At 33.7% G+C, this 18,406-nt stretch overlaps 2 protein-coding genes and 1 pseudogene across 2 annotated transcripts; all 3 read right to left on the bottom strand.

The window, feature by feature from the left end:
* Positions 1–531: 531 nt before the first annotated feature.
* On the bottom strand, positions 532–3,613 carry LOC123905372 (receptor-like protein EIX2). The gene is made up of 2 exons (XM_045954995.1): positions 913–3,613; positions 532–747 (listed from the first exon to the last, which is right to left on the bottom strand). Exon 1 carries the CDS (start codon positions 3,466–3,468, stop codon positions 955–957), a length of 2,514 nt encoding a protein of 837 aa, XP_045810951.1. The 5' UTR covers positions 3,469–3,613; the 3' UTR covers positions 532–747; positions 913–954.
* A 2,083-nt stretch (positions 3,614–5,696) lies between these two features.
* Positions 5,697–13,808, bottom strand: LOC123913348 (annotated as a pseudogene).
* LOC123905292 (receptor-like protein EIX2) lies at positions 13,314–17,225 on the bottom strand. Its single transcript, XM_045954926.1, has 2 exons — positions 13,801–17,225; positions 13,314–13,675 (listed from the first exon to the last, which is right to left on the bottom strand). The coding sequence occupies exon 1, from the start codon at positions 16,822–16,824 to the stop codon at positions 13,855–13,857; it is 2,970 nt and encodes a 989-aa protein (XP_045810882.1). The 5' UTR covers positions 16,825–17,225; the 3' UTR covers positions 13,314–13,675; positions 13,801–13,854.
* Positions 17,226–18,406: the final 1,181 nt, after the last annotated feature.

Raw genomic sequence — 18,406 nt, 5'->3', positions numbered from 1 at the left:
ACTAATTCCTCGAGACTTATGAGATCCAAATGGGTGGCAAACTCTCCCTAAGAGTTTTAACATTGCTGCATGCCTAAGTCAGAGATCGAACTCAGGACCTTGGTTAATCTAGAAGAGACCTGCATCATCTCATCTAAGTGCCCTTGGGTAGTCAAACACTATCATACAGTAAAGTTTCAATTACAAATAGATTAGCTTAAGAGAACAATAATTTTTATAGACTTTCAAGAGATATATTTATAGACTTTCAAGATTTATTTTTAAACTTGGTTCAAAAAAAAAAAAAAGATTTATTTTTAAACTTATCATATGGAACAAAACTTGTACTTATTGTTGATTTTACAAAACTAACTTGTCAGCTTTTGAGATTAACTTACAAAATAAGAATTTAAAAATTATAAGATGTCAAAATACATGTATTGGGAAGTTTCGAATAAAATACTGCGTGTTTCGAATAAAATACATGTATTGGGCTTCAATTAAATGATATGCATATACGTTTCTCATAATCATCTTTGCTTCTTCATCCAATGGAACAATCATGGTAAAGGTATTACATTACTAACTTGATTGCAGAAGCCATAACACTTGCATACAAACACTGCCAAACTTGAAATCATAACACACACACACACACTAAAGTCTTAACAGAATCTCATTTATTCATACTATCATACACATAATAGAACAGTCAAGGATGAGAACGCCACACTGCTAACCAATCAAATCTAGTAGGAATAGGATATCCTGCAAAAGAAAAACATTTAGTACTTAGAAGTGCATTTTCGAATGAATAAACTGCTTATGAAGCCAAAAAAAATAGCCGTGAAAAATCATAAACAGAGAGTAATAATAAAGCATCTATACCAAGACTAATAATATCCATGATTCAATTAAACAACAAAAAAGTACCTGCCATTATTCATCCACTTTAGAGAAACTGGCCAGGTAGATTCATTGTTTCCAGCACCTGAAGATTCTCAATATTAGAGCATTCAAGAATCTGGAGTAGGTTTCTCTCCAAGACTGTAGTAGTAATATGGAGCCTATCAAGCCAACAAAACCAGTGAAGAATCCTATCCCCATGCTCATGTATAATGCTTCTAAAAATATTGATTTGTCGTCATCACCTGCACGTACTTGTGGCTTTTGATGTTCTACTAGCTCTTCTTCAGGACATTTTCTAGCAAGTGGTTCTCCACATAGATTAGAGTTCCCTTCAAAACTCGAAGCAGGAAAGCTCTGCAGCTGTGTTCCAATTGGAATTTTTCCATGGAGCTGATTGTTTGACAAATTCAACACAGAGAGACGATCAATGTGAGCTAAACTGGAAGGAATTGTGCCCGACAGATGATTTCTCGACAGATCAAGAACATCTAGTAACTTTAAGTACCCTATATTTGAACTGATTTCCCCAGTGAGATTGTTCCTTGACAAATTTAAGGAAATCAATCCAAATAAGTACTCCATTTCAGTTGGTATTACCCCTGTAAGATGGTTGCTTGAGAGATCAATGCTTTTTAAGAACTTATCTGCCTTTTTGTAATGAAGGTCTACACCTTTCCAAACTAAGGAGAGGTCGAAACTATAAAATTTAAAATAAGAACCAGATTGGGGTGAATACACGTGGTCCATTGATGTAGTTGAGTTCATAAAGTTTTGAGTCATTGAAGTAAAATTATTTATACAAGTTGGGATGCCTCCTGATAAGGTATTTTGTGACAGATCCAAGATATGAAGTTTTTTCAAATAACAGAGATTTGAAGGAAGACTTCCATTGAAGTTACTGAACCGCAGACTTAACATTACTAATTGGTGTAAACTGTCTCCAATCCATGAAGGCAATGGACCATGAAACTTATTTTGTCCAAGGTCCAAAAAAGTCAGCTTGTCTGAGCAATTCTTCAATGAGGAAGGAAGTTGTCCACTCAAACTATTATTTCTTAAAATCAAAGCCTCCATACTAGAAAGAGCACCCATTGAGAAGGGAATCTTTCCTGACAACTTGTTATTACTCAGGTCAACATATTGTAAGGAGGTTAAATTATTCCAACAATCAGGCAACTCTCCCGTTAATTCATTGTTTGATATATCTAAATATCCCAAAATGCTTGGATTACTTTTGTTGCACAGAAAGGGAACCAAATCTGAAAATTTATTATTGGAAAGATTCAGTGCACCCGCTTGCAATAAAAAAGAAGGAATGGAACCTTGAAATTGATTTGAACTCAAATCTATAAAAGGATGGTTGGTAAGTTTGAGTTCCAAATTGGGAATCTTTCCAGTAAGGTTGTTATTTGAAATGTCCAATATTTCTAGTGTTTGCAATTTGCCCCAAAACCAAATAGGTATTGGAGGCAGATTACTGACATCTGAAAGGTAAAGATTGGATGTACGATTTTGTGTTTGAAGCCAACTAGGAAATCTAGAATTCAAATTCCAAGATGATAGACCAAAACCTCGTAATTGAAAAGGAGGAACCCAATCATCACTAACCTTCATAGACAACAAGTTGCCAGACAAATATAACTCTTCCAATTTGGAGAGGTTTGTGAAATGAGATTCACAGATGATGCCTTCAAAAGAGTTACCCCATAGCGCCAGATTTGATAACTCTGTAAGTGATCCAATGGTTGTGGGTATTTCTCCATTTAATTTGTTGTTAACCAGATCCAAGTAATTCAAAGATGGGAAGATTGAAAGGTCTGGTGGTAACATACCTGAAATCTGATTATAGCTTAACCTGAGCATTTGCAATGAGGATACATTTCCAATGCAATGGGAATTGTTACTATGGGTTATAAAATCTGAAATTTCTCCACTCAACTGGTTCGCACTAGCGGAAAATGACTCCAAGGTGCATATATTCCAAATGGATTTTGGGATCTTGCCTTCTAGATTGTTTAACAAGAGATCAAGATACACAAGTGAATGCATTATGTTGCCAAAATCACCGGGAATAATGCCACTTAACAAGTTTAATGAAAGGTCAAGGTGTCGCAATTGGGAGAGATTCCCAATTTGAGAAGGAATCTTCCCATAATAACCACCATTTGAGAGATCAAGATATCTTAAGTTAGTCAAAGAGCCAATGTATTTTGGAATTTGACTGCTAGTATTCAAATAACTGAGGTCTAGATATTTTAGATGTTGTAGCTCAGTTATTGAAAGATTGATTTCACCGCTCAAATATCGATGATCATAAGAATCGTGTAGATCAAGCTTTTCAACATAGCCGGTTTGATTGTTGCATTGAACTCCTTTCCATTTGCAGCAATCTGCATTTGGATCATCCTTCCATGTGGACAGCATGCCAAACTCATCTTGAAGACTTTGTTTGAACTTGAGGAGCGCACGTCTCTCCCTCTCTTTGCACGTCATTTCTTCATTCTCTGTTGCCGAGTTGAACCCAACAATGGAGAACACCACCAACAATGCATGGAATATAAGAATATTAAGGTTTCTCATCGTAATTTCTCTCACAAAATAAAATTGAGTTTCTCAAATGGAAAGTATACTCTCAAGAACACACATACACAAATATATAGTACTTGAGGTTGATTTGTACAACACCTTGTGCGCGATGTTTCCAAGTTGTTTCCTGCTATATTCAATTTTCTTCACGATCGACATTGTACAATTATTTTCAATGGTACATTGCACATGTACATTGCAGAAGTATACAAAAAGCATCTACTTTTGTTGAAAAAGAACGTAGTGACAGAATTTGGAATAGTTGGGTTTCCTTGGTATGTTGGGTACTCATTTGACAGTAAATTGCAAAAATCAACGACATGATAATTTGTTTCTGAATTGTATCTGCATATGTTTCATAGCCGGCCACACGATTTTGAATTCAATTGTATTTGTATCTGCATATGATAATTCTCTTGTGTGGTGCATGATTCACGTGTACTACTATACAAAAAGCATCTACTTTTTTTTTCTTTTTCTTTCTTTGCTTTTTATTTGAGAAGGTTTTTGACCCCACTTTGTATAAATTTTTTTTTCTTATATATATTATATATGAGCAAAAAGATATATAAGATTAGTGCTGCTAAATATCTCTCTGATATTACTAATTACATCAAAAAATGACATAATAGTTAGTTATAAATGTGCATCAAAGTATCTTCGGTCTACACCTTTCCACGTCAAGGTTATGTCAAGACCATATGGTCTATAGCTATACCCAAGGTTTTAAATAGCGGTCGCGGTCGCGTCAGAGATTTCGCAATTTCGGCTATTACGGCTGTTGCGTTATGAAATACGGTCGTCGCGGTGTGAATTAATTACAATATCGCACAAATCTTATTAAAATTATTTGTACTATGATATATATATATATATATATGTATAACAAGTTAGTAGTAATTTTAAATTTGTTGGTAATTGTTACTTTTTTTGTCTCATAAAAATGTCTTATTGACCTGTGTTGATTTCATGATAAAATAAATTTTATTGTATTAGTGGCAAAAAAATAATTAATATTCGATTCGTATTTTAAAGCGGCAATTATTTTGAAATAGAGAAATACTACAAATGAGATTTTTTTTTGGATACATAGACGAAATGATAAAGTTATCATAAATTTGTACGCACAAGACGTAGCCAGAGTTTGAACCCTAATTATGGCGTCCGGCCTAACATTTTTTGTGGACACATGACATTTTTATTATGAGATGAAAGGAGTGTTGTTTTTATAAACTTATCTTTAAAAGTGAGTTCATTTATATTTCCCTCATGATATTTATTTCTGCTTATTATAGAAAAAGAGATAATATAGTTATGGCACATAATAATTATTGAAGTTTTTTTTTTTTTTGTCTTATAAAATATAATAATGAAGTTGAAAATTCAAACAAGGTCTTATATAAAAGGATAAGAATTTTTTTCAAGAAAATTCTATATTTAGGGACAGACCAGTACATTCTAAATTTTGACAGAATTAACCAAGCCTATGTAATCAATCCTCTCCTACATTTAACTTTTTTTTTTTTTTGGTTAGGTAGCCTAGTGGCTTGAAATTCCACCTTTAAAGATGGATAAGTGGAGTGTCCAGGGTTCGAACCCTGGCTTCTGCATATAAAATGCTGATGTCCCAACCAATTGAGCTAAGCTCATGGGGACAAATGTCCCTCTCCTACATTTAACTTATGTGTAAGTAAACCAAATGTCTATAATGGTTCTAATTAATATGGCTCTCTTATAAGAGGCAGAACCATTTTGATTCTGTTATATATCTTTGATGTATCATCACATAATCTATAACTTGACAGCAAACGTTCCAACATTTCCTTCCAAAAACAACGAAACTTGAAAGCATAACAAAGCACAGTCAAACACTATCATACAATAAAGTTTCAATGAAAAATAGATTAGCTTAAGAGACTTATAGACTTTGAAGATTTATTTTTAAACTTATCTTATGGAACAAGACTTATACTTATTGTTTTGATATTACAAAACTAACTTACAAATAAGAATTTAATAATTATAAGATGTCAAAATACAAACTCTCATTCCATAATTGATTATTCAATACATGTATTGGGAAGTTTCAAATAAAATACAGTGTGTTTGATTAAATTTGGTAGATAATATGCTCTACAGCCTCTTTAACATTACTTTTCTGCTATTGTTTTCACAATTATTTTTTATATTTAAAGCTGAATTAAGGCATAATCTTTGCAAGATTTGTTAGAATGAACCATATGAAGCTTCAATTACATGATATGCATATACGTTTCTCATAATCATCTTGCTTCTTCATCCAATGGAACAATCATGGTAAAGGTATTACATTACTAACTTGATTGCAGAAGCCATAACACTTGCATACAAACACTGCCAAACTTGAAATCATAACACACACACACACACTAAAGTCTTAACAGAATCTCATTTATTCATACTATCATACACATAATAGAACAGTCAAGGATGAGAACGCCACACTGCTAACCAATCACATCTAGTAGGAATAGGATATCCTGAAAAAGAAAAACATTTAGTACTTAGAAGTGCATTTTCGAATGAATAAACTGCATACGAGGCCAAAAAAAAAAGATAGCCGTGAAAAATCATAAACAGTGAGTAATAATAATAAAGCATCTATACCAAGTCTAATAATATCCATGATTCAATTAAACAACAAAAAAGTACCTGCCATTATTCATCCACTTTAGAGAAACTGGCCAGGTAGATTCACTGCTTCCAGCACATGAAGATTCTCAATATTAGAGCATTCAAGAATTTGGAGTAGGTATCTCTCCAAGACTGTAGTAGTAATATGGAGCCTATCAAGCCAACGAAACCGGTGAAGAATCCTAGCCCCATGCTCATGTATAATGCTTCTAAAAATATTGATTTGTCATCACCTGCATCTACTTGTGGCTTTTGATGTTCAACTGGCTCTTCTCCAGGACATTTTCTATCAAGGGGTTCTCCACAGAGGTTAGAATTCCCTTCAAAACTTGAAGCATTAAAGCTCTGCAATTGTGTTCCTATTGGAATTTTTCCATAGAGCTGGTTGTTTGACAAATCCAACATAGGGAGACGATCAATGTGAGCTAGACTTGAAGGAATTCTGCCTGACAGATGATTTCTCGACAGATCAAGAAATTCAAGTGACTTCATGTTTCCTATGTTTGAAATGATTTCCCCACTAAGATTGTTCCTGGACAAATTTAAGGAAGTCAATCCAATTAATTCCTCCATTTCAATTGGTATTTCCCCCGTAAGATGGTTGCTTGAGAGATCAATGCTTTTTAAAAACTTATCTGCATTTTTGTAACGACGGTCTACACCTTTCCACACTAAGGATATGTCGAAACTATATTGTATATCAACAGTATAATTGGTAAAATTGATTTCATAAGAATGATCTTTCAATGAGGTTGAGTTATTGGTGTCCTCGGCCATTGAAGTAAAGTTGTTTACACATGTTGGGATTCCTCCTGATAAGCTATTATGTGACAAATCAAAGACTTGAAGCTGTCTCAAATAACAGAGGTTTGAAGGTAGACTTCTGTTGAAGTTATTAGATCGAAGACTTAAGATTAGTAATTGGTGTAAATTGTCTCCAATCCATGAAGGTATTGGACCATCAAACATATTTTCTCCAAGGTCCAACAAAATCAACTTGTCTGAGCAATTCTTCAAGGAGGAAGGAAGTTGTCCACTCAAACTATTATTTCTTACAATCAAAGCCTTCATGTTAACAACCGCCCCCATTGAGGATGGTATATTTCCAGACAACTTGTTATTGCTTAGGTCAACGTATTGTAATGAGGTTAAATTATTCCAACAATCAGGAAACTCTCCCTTTAATTCATTGTTTGATAAATCCAAAATTCCCAAAATGTTAGGATTACTTTTGTTGCACAGTAAGGGAGCTAAATCCCAAAATTTATTATTGAAAAGATTCAGTGTTCCTACTTGCAATAAAAAAGAAGGGATGGAACCTTCAAGTTGATTTGAACTCAAATCTATTTCAGGAAAGTTGGTAAGCTTGAGTTCCAAATTGGGAATCTTTCCAGTAATATTGTTGTTCGACATGGCCAATCGTACTAATGTTTGCAATTTGCCCCAAAACCAAATAGGTATTGGAGGTAGATTGCTGACATTTGAAAGGAAAAGAATGGATAAGTCATTTTGTGTTTGAAGCCAATTAGGAAATCTAGAATTCATATTACAAGATGATAGATCTAGACCTTGTAATTGAAAAGGAGGAACCCAATCATCACTAATCTTCATAGTCAACGAGTTGTCACCCAAATATAGATATTCCAGTTTGGAGAGGTTAGTCAAATGGGATTCACATACGATTCCTTCTAAAGAGTTACCCCTTAGCATCAAACCCGATAACTCCGTAAGCGACCCGATGGTTTTGGGTATTTCTCCATTTAATTTATTGTTATTCAGATACAGTTTCCTCAAAGATGATAGGCTTAAAAGGTCTGGTAACATACCTGAAATCTTATTATGACTCAATGAGAGCTCTTGTAACGAGGATACATTTCCAATGCAGTGGGAATTGTTACTGTGGCTCATAAAATCTGAAATCTCTCCACTCAACTGGTTCTCATCAGCGTAAAATGTCTCCAATGTGCATATATTCCAAATTGATTTTGGGATCTTGCCTTCTAGACTATTGTTCATGAGATAGAGATACACAAGTGAATGCATTATGTTGCCAAAATCGTCAGGAATGGTGCCACTTAACATGTTATAATAAAGGTCAAGGTATTGAAGATTGGAGCTGTAGTTACGCATCCAGTGGAATATCTTTATTAGAATTTGAGAGGCACCTGATATTTCATTTTCTGTACAACACTTGAGCCAATTTGTTTCTAAACCCCTAATCCCTCATTATACAGCTGCTACTAGAATTTTGAAGTATCTTAAATCTGCCCCTGCAAAAGGTTTATTTTTCCCAGTTTCTAGTTCTTTAAAATTGACTGGATATGCAGATTCTGATTGGGCAAGATGTCCTGAAACTAGGAAATCAATAACTGGTTATTGTGTATTTCTTGGTTCATCATTAATTTCCTGGAAATCAAAGAAGCAGAATACTGTTTCACGTTCATCCACTGAAGCAGAATATAGGGCACTAGCTTCCCTCACTTGTGAAATTCAATGGTTACAATACTTATTTCAAGATTTCAAGCTGAAATTCTCAACTCCTGCATCAGTTTTTTGTGATAGCAAGTCTGCCATATACTTGGCTCACAATCCTATATTTCATGAAAGAAGCAAGCACATCGAGCTAGATTGTCATGTTATTAGAGAGAAGATTCAATCACAACTCATACACTTACTCCCTGTACCAAGCAGTTCTCAAATAGCTGATATGTTCACCAAGCCTTTACATTTTCCAGCTTTCTTTGATTTTTTGTCCAAGTTGAACCTATGTTCAATCCATAGTCCAACTTGAGGGGAGATATTAATGTACATAATTAGTGTCAAGATGCAGTTTTTGTTAACTGTCAAAAACTGTCAAGATGCAGTTATTAGTAGTTTTGTTATTCTCTTTGATTTGTTGATAGGAGTATATATATATGAGCACTTGCTCTTGTACATGTAACAATCAGTTTTCTATTCTGATTAATAATGAAAAGTCCTTTCCTTTTCTTTCATTCTGTCAACTTTAACAATCTTTGATGATGTCAATTGATTTCCAGATATGTCAAGGAGAGTAAGCGAAGTGGAAAAGTTTATATAAGAATCATATAAAGGAATCATATTGACATCAGAAAGGCTACAACTACTTAGATACAACTCTTTAAGGATTGGAAGCTTCCTCAGGAATTTCAAGGTGTGATGAGAAGAATTGTTGAGATTTTGAACTACACTTAGGTCAAGATTTCTCAAAGAAGAGAGATTTGATAGCCATTCAACATTGCCTTGGCTTTGATGGTCAATTCTAAGATCAGAATTGAAACCAAGTACAAGAGACTGCAGTAATGAAAGATTTCCGAGTTGAAAAGGGATTGCTCCAATGAGTTCATTGTCACTAAGATCAAGGTGTTGCAATTGGGATAGATTCCCAATTTGAGAAGGAATCTTCCCATGATAACCACCATTTGAGAGGTCAAGATATCGTAAGTTTCTGAAGGAGCCAATATATTTTGGAATTTGACTTCTAGTATTCAAACGACTGAGGTCTAGATATTTTAGATGTTGTAGCTCAGTTATTGAAAGATTGATTTCACCGCTCAGATATTGATCATAAGAACCATGTAGATCAAGCTTTTCAACATAGCCGGTTTGATTGTTGCATTGAACTCCTTTCCATTTGCAGCAATCTGCATTTGGATCGTCTTTCCATGTGGACAGCATGCCATGCTCATCTTGAAGACTTTGTTCGAACTTGAGGAGTGCACGTCTCTCACTCTCTTTACACTTCATTTCTTCATTCTCTGTTGCCGAGTTGAACCCGACAATTGAGAACAACACCAACAATGCATGGAATATAAGAATATTAAAGTATCTCATCGTAATTTCTCTCGCAAAATAAAATTGAGTTTCTCAAATGAAAAGTATACTTTCAAGAACACACATACACAAATATATAGTACTTGAGGTTGATTGGTACAATACCATTTGCGCGATGTTTCCTGCTATATTCAATTTTCTTCACGACATTGTACAATTATTTTCAAAGGTACATTGCACATGTACATTGTAGAAGTATACAGAAAGCATCTACTTTTGTTGAAAAAGAACGTAGTGACAGAATTTGGAATAATTGGGTTTCATTGACAGTAAATTGCAAAAATCAACGACATGATAATTTGTTTCTGAAATTGTATCTGCATATGATAATTCTCTTGTGTGGTGCATGATTCACGTGTACTACTATACAAAAAGCATCTACTTTTTTTTCTTTTCATTTTTTTCTTTGCTTTTTATTTGAGAAGGTTTTTGACCCCCACTTTGTTTGTATAATTTCTTTCTTTTTTTATATATTATATATGAGCAAAAAGATATAAGATTAGTGCTATTAAATATATATTTACTAGTCACTTATGCAGGGATGGATCTAGAAATCAATGAGACGGGGGGCCGAATGAGCCGTTTTTTTTTTAATAACAAACAATACATATAAAATAAAATCACTATAGTTTTTTTTACAAACATTGTAGCACCTAAAACAAAATAAAATTTTGTGATAAAATAAAGGAAAATGCTAACATGTTAAAAGTCGGATATGGTAATTTTGACTAAAAAATCGTGTAATCAATTTCTTAAAATTACAAAAAAAAAAAAATGCTCTTATCAATACAATATTTCTATCTTTAAATTCATTATTATTAGCAAAACTCTAAAATAGAATAGACAAACATATAGAATTAGGTTAGATATTGTATAAAAAGAAGTAGCTAGGAAATATGATGTGTCATTAGCAACCCATAAACATTAAATGATCATCTATTTAAACCACTAGTACACAAAAAGACAACAACTAAAACACTCCCTCTCTCCATTCACTTATAGGATATACATACACATATGTCCAACTTAACAACTTATAGATTATAATATACATATATATAACATAGTATACATATTTAGGGAGGGGTTGGAGCCCCTGCTCGCCCCCCCTCCAGTCCGTCCCTGCACTTATGTTGTCTTATAATGCTCTTAATTTATATCAAAAAATGACATAATAATTAATTATAAATTTGTATTGTCTAGATTCTTTTTGAAAGAACTGGGCAAGGTAATTCCTATAACAACAGTACAACTAAGTGAAATTAGTGCTGTTGTCGTTTGGTATGACTTTCTGTTAGTAATTACTATTAGTATGGGTTAAAATGAAGATATATCTTTCAAAACTTGATTATGATCATATACGTCAAAACAATGTCCTTGGTTGCATGATGTTTAAAGGACTTGAAAATATCAACTAATTCAACATTATTTATTTTTGCAATCAATGCATACAAAGAAAGGAAGATAAGAAAATTATTTTCCTTTTGTTCAATGGAAAGAGTGCATGTTGTTATATTCAAGTGCTATAATAATGGTGTAGCTTTCGATATTAAGCGTCTGCCATGACTCAGACGCTAGTAGGGTTGACCACGCTAAAGCATCCGCACTTTTTTTCCTTTTATTTTACAATTTGTGTCAGTGTAGCGGAAGCAATAAAGTAAAATAGCTGTGATTTTATTTTTCCATTGAGATTAGAGTCTACTTAATTTAGATGCTAACCACATTTCACTGTTTCCTCTAAGCTACCCTGTCAAAAACAAACTCTCATTCTATAATTGATTATTCAATACAGGTATCGTAAAGTTTGAGATAAAATCTATCTAGCGTGTAAAAAATTTTAGATAATGGGCTCTAGATCTCTGCTACATTATTTTTCTGCTATGGTTTTTACTTTTTCAGTTATTCTTCATTTTAACATTGAAAAGTTTAACTGATTAATCTGACATTTGCTATATATTAGTTTGTTACAATGATAAATTGATAGATCGACTAAGATATTGAGCTCAAGTGGTTAATGAGCTTCACTAAAGAACGAATCATTCAGGAGAATCAGAATTCAATTTCTAGGTAGAACAATTTTTTGCTCGACTTTACTTACCTCAAAACCAAACTCCGGATTACATTTATGAAGGTATAATGTTTATAGAAGGTATAATGTTTATATGACCGTATGAAGCTTGAATTATATGATGGAGAGGCACTAGCGTCAAACGCTTGAACAAACGCTATCAAACACTCGCGTGATTGTTAGCCCACGTCAGAGCGAGATTTTTTTATTTTGAAATCATAGACAGTGAGAGAGAAAATTGATTGAAGGTACTGTGGAGAGCCGGTTGCCGGTTTTACCGATATTGGGCGTATGTTTGTTAGCATAGGTCAGAGCGTTTGACGCTAGCAATTTTCTTATATGATGTGCATTTATGTATACTCGTTATCAGTCTTTTCAATTTATGTTGTCTTTTACTTGGGTAAGTGTCTTGGTCAAAGAGAATAGTATCATGAGTTGAGCACTTAGTATTTTTTTTAATCAAAATAAGTTTAGCTTCATTAAATTGAAGATAAATTAAATTTACAAAACAAGATAGTGATATGCAAGTGTCAAAATAATGTCCCTGATTGCAGAGATGAATCCAAAGATAGGAACTGGTAATAAAAATAGATAATTAGTAGAAACTAGTGGCAATTGTAAATTTTTATTTTGGCTTAAATGCAGTTTTGGCCCCTCAAGTTTCACAATTGCTTGATTTTGGCCCCCCACATTTCAATTGCTTGATTTTAACCCTCTAAGTTTCACAATTGCTTGATTTTAGCCCTTCAAGTTTCAATTGCTCGATTTTGGCCCCCCAAGTTTACCCCTTTTTGCATTTGCTAGCCCCCCGTTGACTTTTTTGACTATAAATTGCTTATGTGACATTTTAAAAAAATTAAAAATATGTTTTAATTAAAAAATAATAATATTTGCTTTTATAAAAATGTATTAAAAATTGTTTTTTTAATAAAAAGTTTAATAATTATTTTTTATTTAAAAAAATTTTTACAAAGTTTTTAAAAAATAATTCATAAAATGTTTTTTTTACTTTTTTATATAACAAAATTATTTTACAAACTACATATAATAAAAAAAAATTATAATTTAGTTTTTAAAAAACAATTTGTAATTTATTTTTTTATTTTTAAATACTTATTTAATTTTAAAATGCCACATAACCAATTTTTAATCAAAATATTCAACGGGGGGCTAGCAAATGCAAAAAGGGGTAAACTTGGGGGGCCAAAATCGAGCAATTGAAACTTGGAGGGCTAAAATCAAGCAATTGTGAAACTTAGGGGGTTAAAATCAAGCAATTAAAATGTGGGGGGCCAAAATCAAGCAATTGTGAAACTTGGGGGGCCAAAACTGCATTTAAGCCTTTTATTTTTAACAAAGGCATAAATGAGTGAACAATTCTGCTAGTAAAGAAATTAAATATAAGCCACTGATGACTTTTACATTATTAACTTGATAGCAGAAACATTATTAACATTTCCATACACAAACTGCAAAACTTGAAAGCCTAACAATAACAAAACAAACTAAAATTTAACAAAATGCCACAAACAATGATAGCCAATCCACATTACTCTATATATATAACAGCAAAACTAATTTTAGTACATTACATTTGGTAGAAAGATCCTGCAAAAATAAAAATTAATTTTAGTATATGGAAAGTGGTAATAATAAAGCATATATCCCAACCCAAGACTAAAAATATTAATGATTCAATTAAACAATACAAATGCAAGAAACAATATAAGTACCTGCTCATCCTAGAGAGGTGTATTCACTGCTTCCACCATGTGAAGATATTCAATCTAAATGTTCAAGAATCTGAAGTAAGTTTCTCTCCAAGACGGCAGTAACAATATTGAGCCTACCAAGCAAATGATACTAGTAAAGAATCCTAGCCCCATGCTCATGTATAATGCTTCTAAAAATATAGAATTGTCATCACTTGCATCAACCGGTGGCTTTTGAGGTTTTTCTGGGTCTTCTCCAGGACATTTTGTATCAAGGGGTTCTCCACAAAGATTAGAATTTCCTTCAAAACATGAAGCGTTAAATGTCTGCAGCTGCGTTCCAATTGGAATTTTTCCATTGAGCTGATTGTTTGACAAATCCAACACAGAGAGACGATCAATTTGAGCTAAACTGGAAGGAATTGTTCCTGACAGATGATTTCTCGACAGATCAAGAGCATCTAGTGACTTTAAGTAACCAATATTTGAAGTGATTTCTCCAGTGAGATTATTCCTTGACAAATTTAAGGAAATCAATCCAAATAAGTACTCAATCTCAGTTGGTATTTCCCCTGTTAGATGGTTGCTTGAAAGATCAATACTTTTTAAAAGCCTATCTGCACCTATGAAATGATGGTCAACACCTTTCCAAACTAAGGATATGTCGAAACGATAATGTGCAGTATACCAACCATTAGTGAAATTGATTTGATAAAAATGATAAGCTGATGAAGTTAAGCTCACAGTGTCTTGGGTCATTGAAGTAAAATTCTTAACACATGCTGGAATTCTACCAGATAAACTATTTAGTGACAGATCCAAGACTTGAAGTTCTCTCAAATCACAAAGGTTTGAAGGTAAACTTCCAGAGAAATTATTGAATCGAAGACTTAAAATTAGTAATTGGTGTAAATTGTCTCCAATCCATGAAGGTAATGGACCATAAAACTTATTCTGTCCAAGGTCCAACAAAACCAACTTTTCTGAGCAATTCTTCAACGAGGAAGTAAGTTGTCCACTCAAACTGTTATTTCTTAAAACCAAAGCTTGCATGTTAACAAGGGCACCCATTGAGAACGGAATATTTCCCGACAACTTGTTATTGCTCAGATCAACATATTGTAAGGAGGTTAAATTATTCCAACAATCAGGCAACTCTCCCTTTAATTCATTGTTTGATATATCCAAAACTCCCAAAATGTTGGGCCTACTTTTGTTGCACAGTAAGGGAGCTAAATCCGAAAATTTATTATTGGAAAGATACAGTCCTGCTGCTTGCAATAAAAAAGAAGGAATGGTACCTTCAAGTTGATTTGAACTCAAATCTATTATAGGAGGATAGTTGGTACTGAGATTGAGATCCAAATTGGGAATCCTGCCAGTAATATTGCTGTTTGAAATGTACAAGAACTTTAGTGTTTGCAATTTTCCCCAAAACCAAGTAGGTATCAGAGGTAGGTTATTGACATTTGAAAGGTCAAGATCAAATAAGTTGTTTTGTGTTTGAAGCCAATTAGGAAATCTTGAATTCATATTACAATATGATAGATCCAAACTTCCTAATTGAAAAGGTGGAACCCAGTCATCACTAACATCCATAGTCAACGAGTTGTTAGACAAATCTAAATCACTTAACTTGGAGAGGTTAGCGAAATGAGATTCAGAGACGACACCTTCAAAAGAGTTATAGCCCAGGTTCAACAACTCTAACTCCGTAAGTGATCCGATGCTCATTGGTATTTTTCCAATGAATTCATTTCCAGCAAGCACCAACCATCTCAAAGATGAAAGAGTTGAAAGGTCAGGTAACATGCCTGAAATCTGATTATCCGGTAAGAATAGTATCTGTAATGAGGATACATTTCCAATGCAGTGAGAATAGTTATTTTGTGTGATAAAGTCTGAAATCTCTCCGCTCAAGTGGTTTTGATGAGCTTGAAAATCCCGCAAGGTGCATATATTCCCAATAGATTTAGGGATCTTGCCTTCAAGACTATTCGTATGCAGATAGAGATTCACAAGTGAATGCATTATGTTTCCAAAATCATCAGGGATGGTACCTTTTAACGAGTTCATTGAAAGGGTGAGCTCTTGAAGATTGGAGCTGTAGTTAAGCACCCAATGGAATATCATCGAAGATGTTAAATGATTCTCAGCAAGATCAAGGACAGTAAGAGAAGTGGAAAAGTTATTTTGGGAATCAAATAAGGGTAGGATATTGGCATCAGAAAGGCCGCAACTAGTTAGGTGCAACTCTTTAAGGACTGGAAGCTTCGCTAAGAATTCCAAGGTGTGATGCGAAGAATCGTTGAGACCTTGAACTTCAGTCAAGTCAAGATTTCTCAAAGAAGAAAGATTCGATAACCACTCAACATTTCCTTGAATTTGGTTGTTGATTCTTAGATCAGAATTGTATTGGAGTAAAAGAGACTGCAACAATGAAAGATTCCCGAGTTGGAAAGGGATTACTCCAATGAGTCCGTTCCGGCTAAGATCAAGGTGTCGCAATTGGGAGAGATTCCCAAGTTGAAATGGGATAGTTCCAATAAGATTATTGGAGCTAAGATCAAGATGACGCAATTGTGATAATTTTCCAAGTTGAGAAGGAATCTTCCCATCATAATCACCACTTGAGAGATCAAGGTGTAGTAACTTGCTAAAGGAGCCAATAAATTTTGGAATTTGACCGCTATTATTCAAAAAGCCAAGATCTAAATATTTTAGATGTTGTAGCTCAGTTATTGAAGGATCAATTTGACCACTCAAATAACGTGCTTCCGAACCATGTAGATCAAGACTTTGAACATAACCTGTTTGGTTGTTGCATTGAACTCCTTTCCATTTGCAACAATCTGCATTTGAACCTTCATCCCATGTGGACAACATGCCATACTCATCTTGAAGGCCTTGTTTGAACTTGAGCAGTGCATGTCTCTCATTCTCTTTGCACTTTGTGTCTCTATTTTCTGCTGATGAGTTGAACCCAACAATTAAGGACAACACCAACAATACATGAAATATAAGAATAATACAGTTTCTCATCATAATTTTACCACCAAAATAAAATTGAGATTATAGCTGATGGATACTATTTCTTTTCTTTTTTGTTTGAGGTTCTAATGGATACTATATACTCCGGGTTTTTTTTTTTGGACGAGGGATATTTATGTATGAGTTATACAAACATGTATATATAATAACATATGGGTCATGCTAAATAGTGCCCCCGGGGCACTTGTTAAGCATACCTAAAAAGGAAATAAAAAATAAAATTTATATTGAAAAGACAACTTTTTATACTTTTGAGGCATTGAATGCACGCATTTCGAGACAAAATTTCTATTTTAACATGCTTAACTAGTGCCCTGGGGGCACTGTTTAGCATTTTCCATAACATATATAAAGAATATTGCTTCAAGAAATGAATTTTTTTTCTCGTCATAAAAAATAAATGATTTTTGTTTATGCTTTCTATATATCTTACACATGTAATTTCCAACATTCTTTTGTTTTAATAAATTTCATTTATTTGCTTGCTCATTGGATGACAATGTCATTAGCATTTTCCACATTATCATTTTCCACAATATTTGCTTGTTCGTGAATACTAAATAACTTAGCGGTAGGCTAATATTATTATTTTTTTTCTTTCACTAACAGTTGAATTTGGTTCAAGGGTCAGTTCTGGCATCAAGTGATTCCAGCCTCCTCCCAATCGTAGTTGCGGGAATCGAATCGCGGTCCTCCCTATCAAGTTCAGCGCCAATCACCACTGAACCAACTAAAGATCGGTAGCAGTAGACTAATTTTATCGTCCATCCATTTAATGCTCAAATTATATTTACAAACAAAGATAAGATATTGTCTTTTATGAAGAAAAAAGAAGAGATTTTTGAATTAATGGAACAAAACAACAAGCCAATTGGAAAATGGGTTTGGAATTTCTCGCATACGTGTGTAATTTCCCCGCATTCTTTTGTTTTACTAATAAATTTCATTTATTTGCTTTTTCATTGGATGACAATGTCATTAGGATTTTCCACAATATTTGCTTGTTCGTGAATACTATCAATACTTAGCGGTAGGCTAATTTTATCGTCCATCCATTTAATGCTCAAATTATATTCACAAATAAAGATGAGTTTTTTTTTTATCACTAGTTTAATCTGGTTTGGGGTCAGTTCTGATATCAAGTGATTTTAACCCCCTTCTGAATGTAGTTGCGGGGGATCGAAGCGTTGTCCTTCCTATCAAATTCAGCGTCAATCACCACTGAACTAAATAACGATTGGTTGATGAAATTTTGTCTTTTATAAAGAAAAAAAAAGAAGAAGAGATTTTTGTATTAATTGACTGAAACAACAAGCCAGTTGGAAAATGGGTTTGAGATTTCTCGCATACGTGTGGAATGGGAAAAATGGTTTGGAATTTTCCAATTGTATACTGAAATGTCAGCTATCTGATGTTGATCCGGTGGACCACCGCAATGCACATAATTTGGCACAGTGGAGAATCCTGACAAGTAAGGCATTTGGACTAAAAAGAAGAGTAATATAAAGGGCAGGGGCGTCTCGGGATTTTAGGAGGCTCTGTACAAAATATAAAAGTAACCCATTAATATACTCCG

Source organism: Trifolium pratense, linkage group LG1 (assembly GCF_020283565.1).
Source record: "Trifolium pratense cultivar HEN17-A07 linkage group LG1, ARS_RC_1.1, whole genome shotgun sequence".
Classification (NCBI taxonomy): domain Eukaryota; kingdom Viridiplantae; phylum Streptophyta; class Magnoliopsida; order Fabales; family Fabaceae; genus Trifolium; species Trifolium pratense.
The sequence above is the reverse complement of the archived record's forward strand: the minus strand, read 5'-3'. Positions and strand labels throughout refer to the sequence as shown.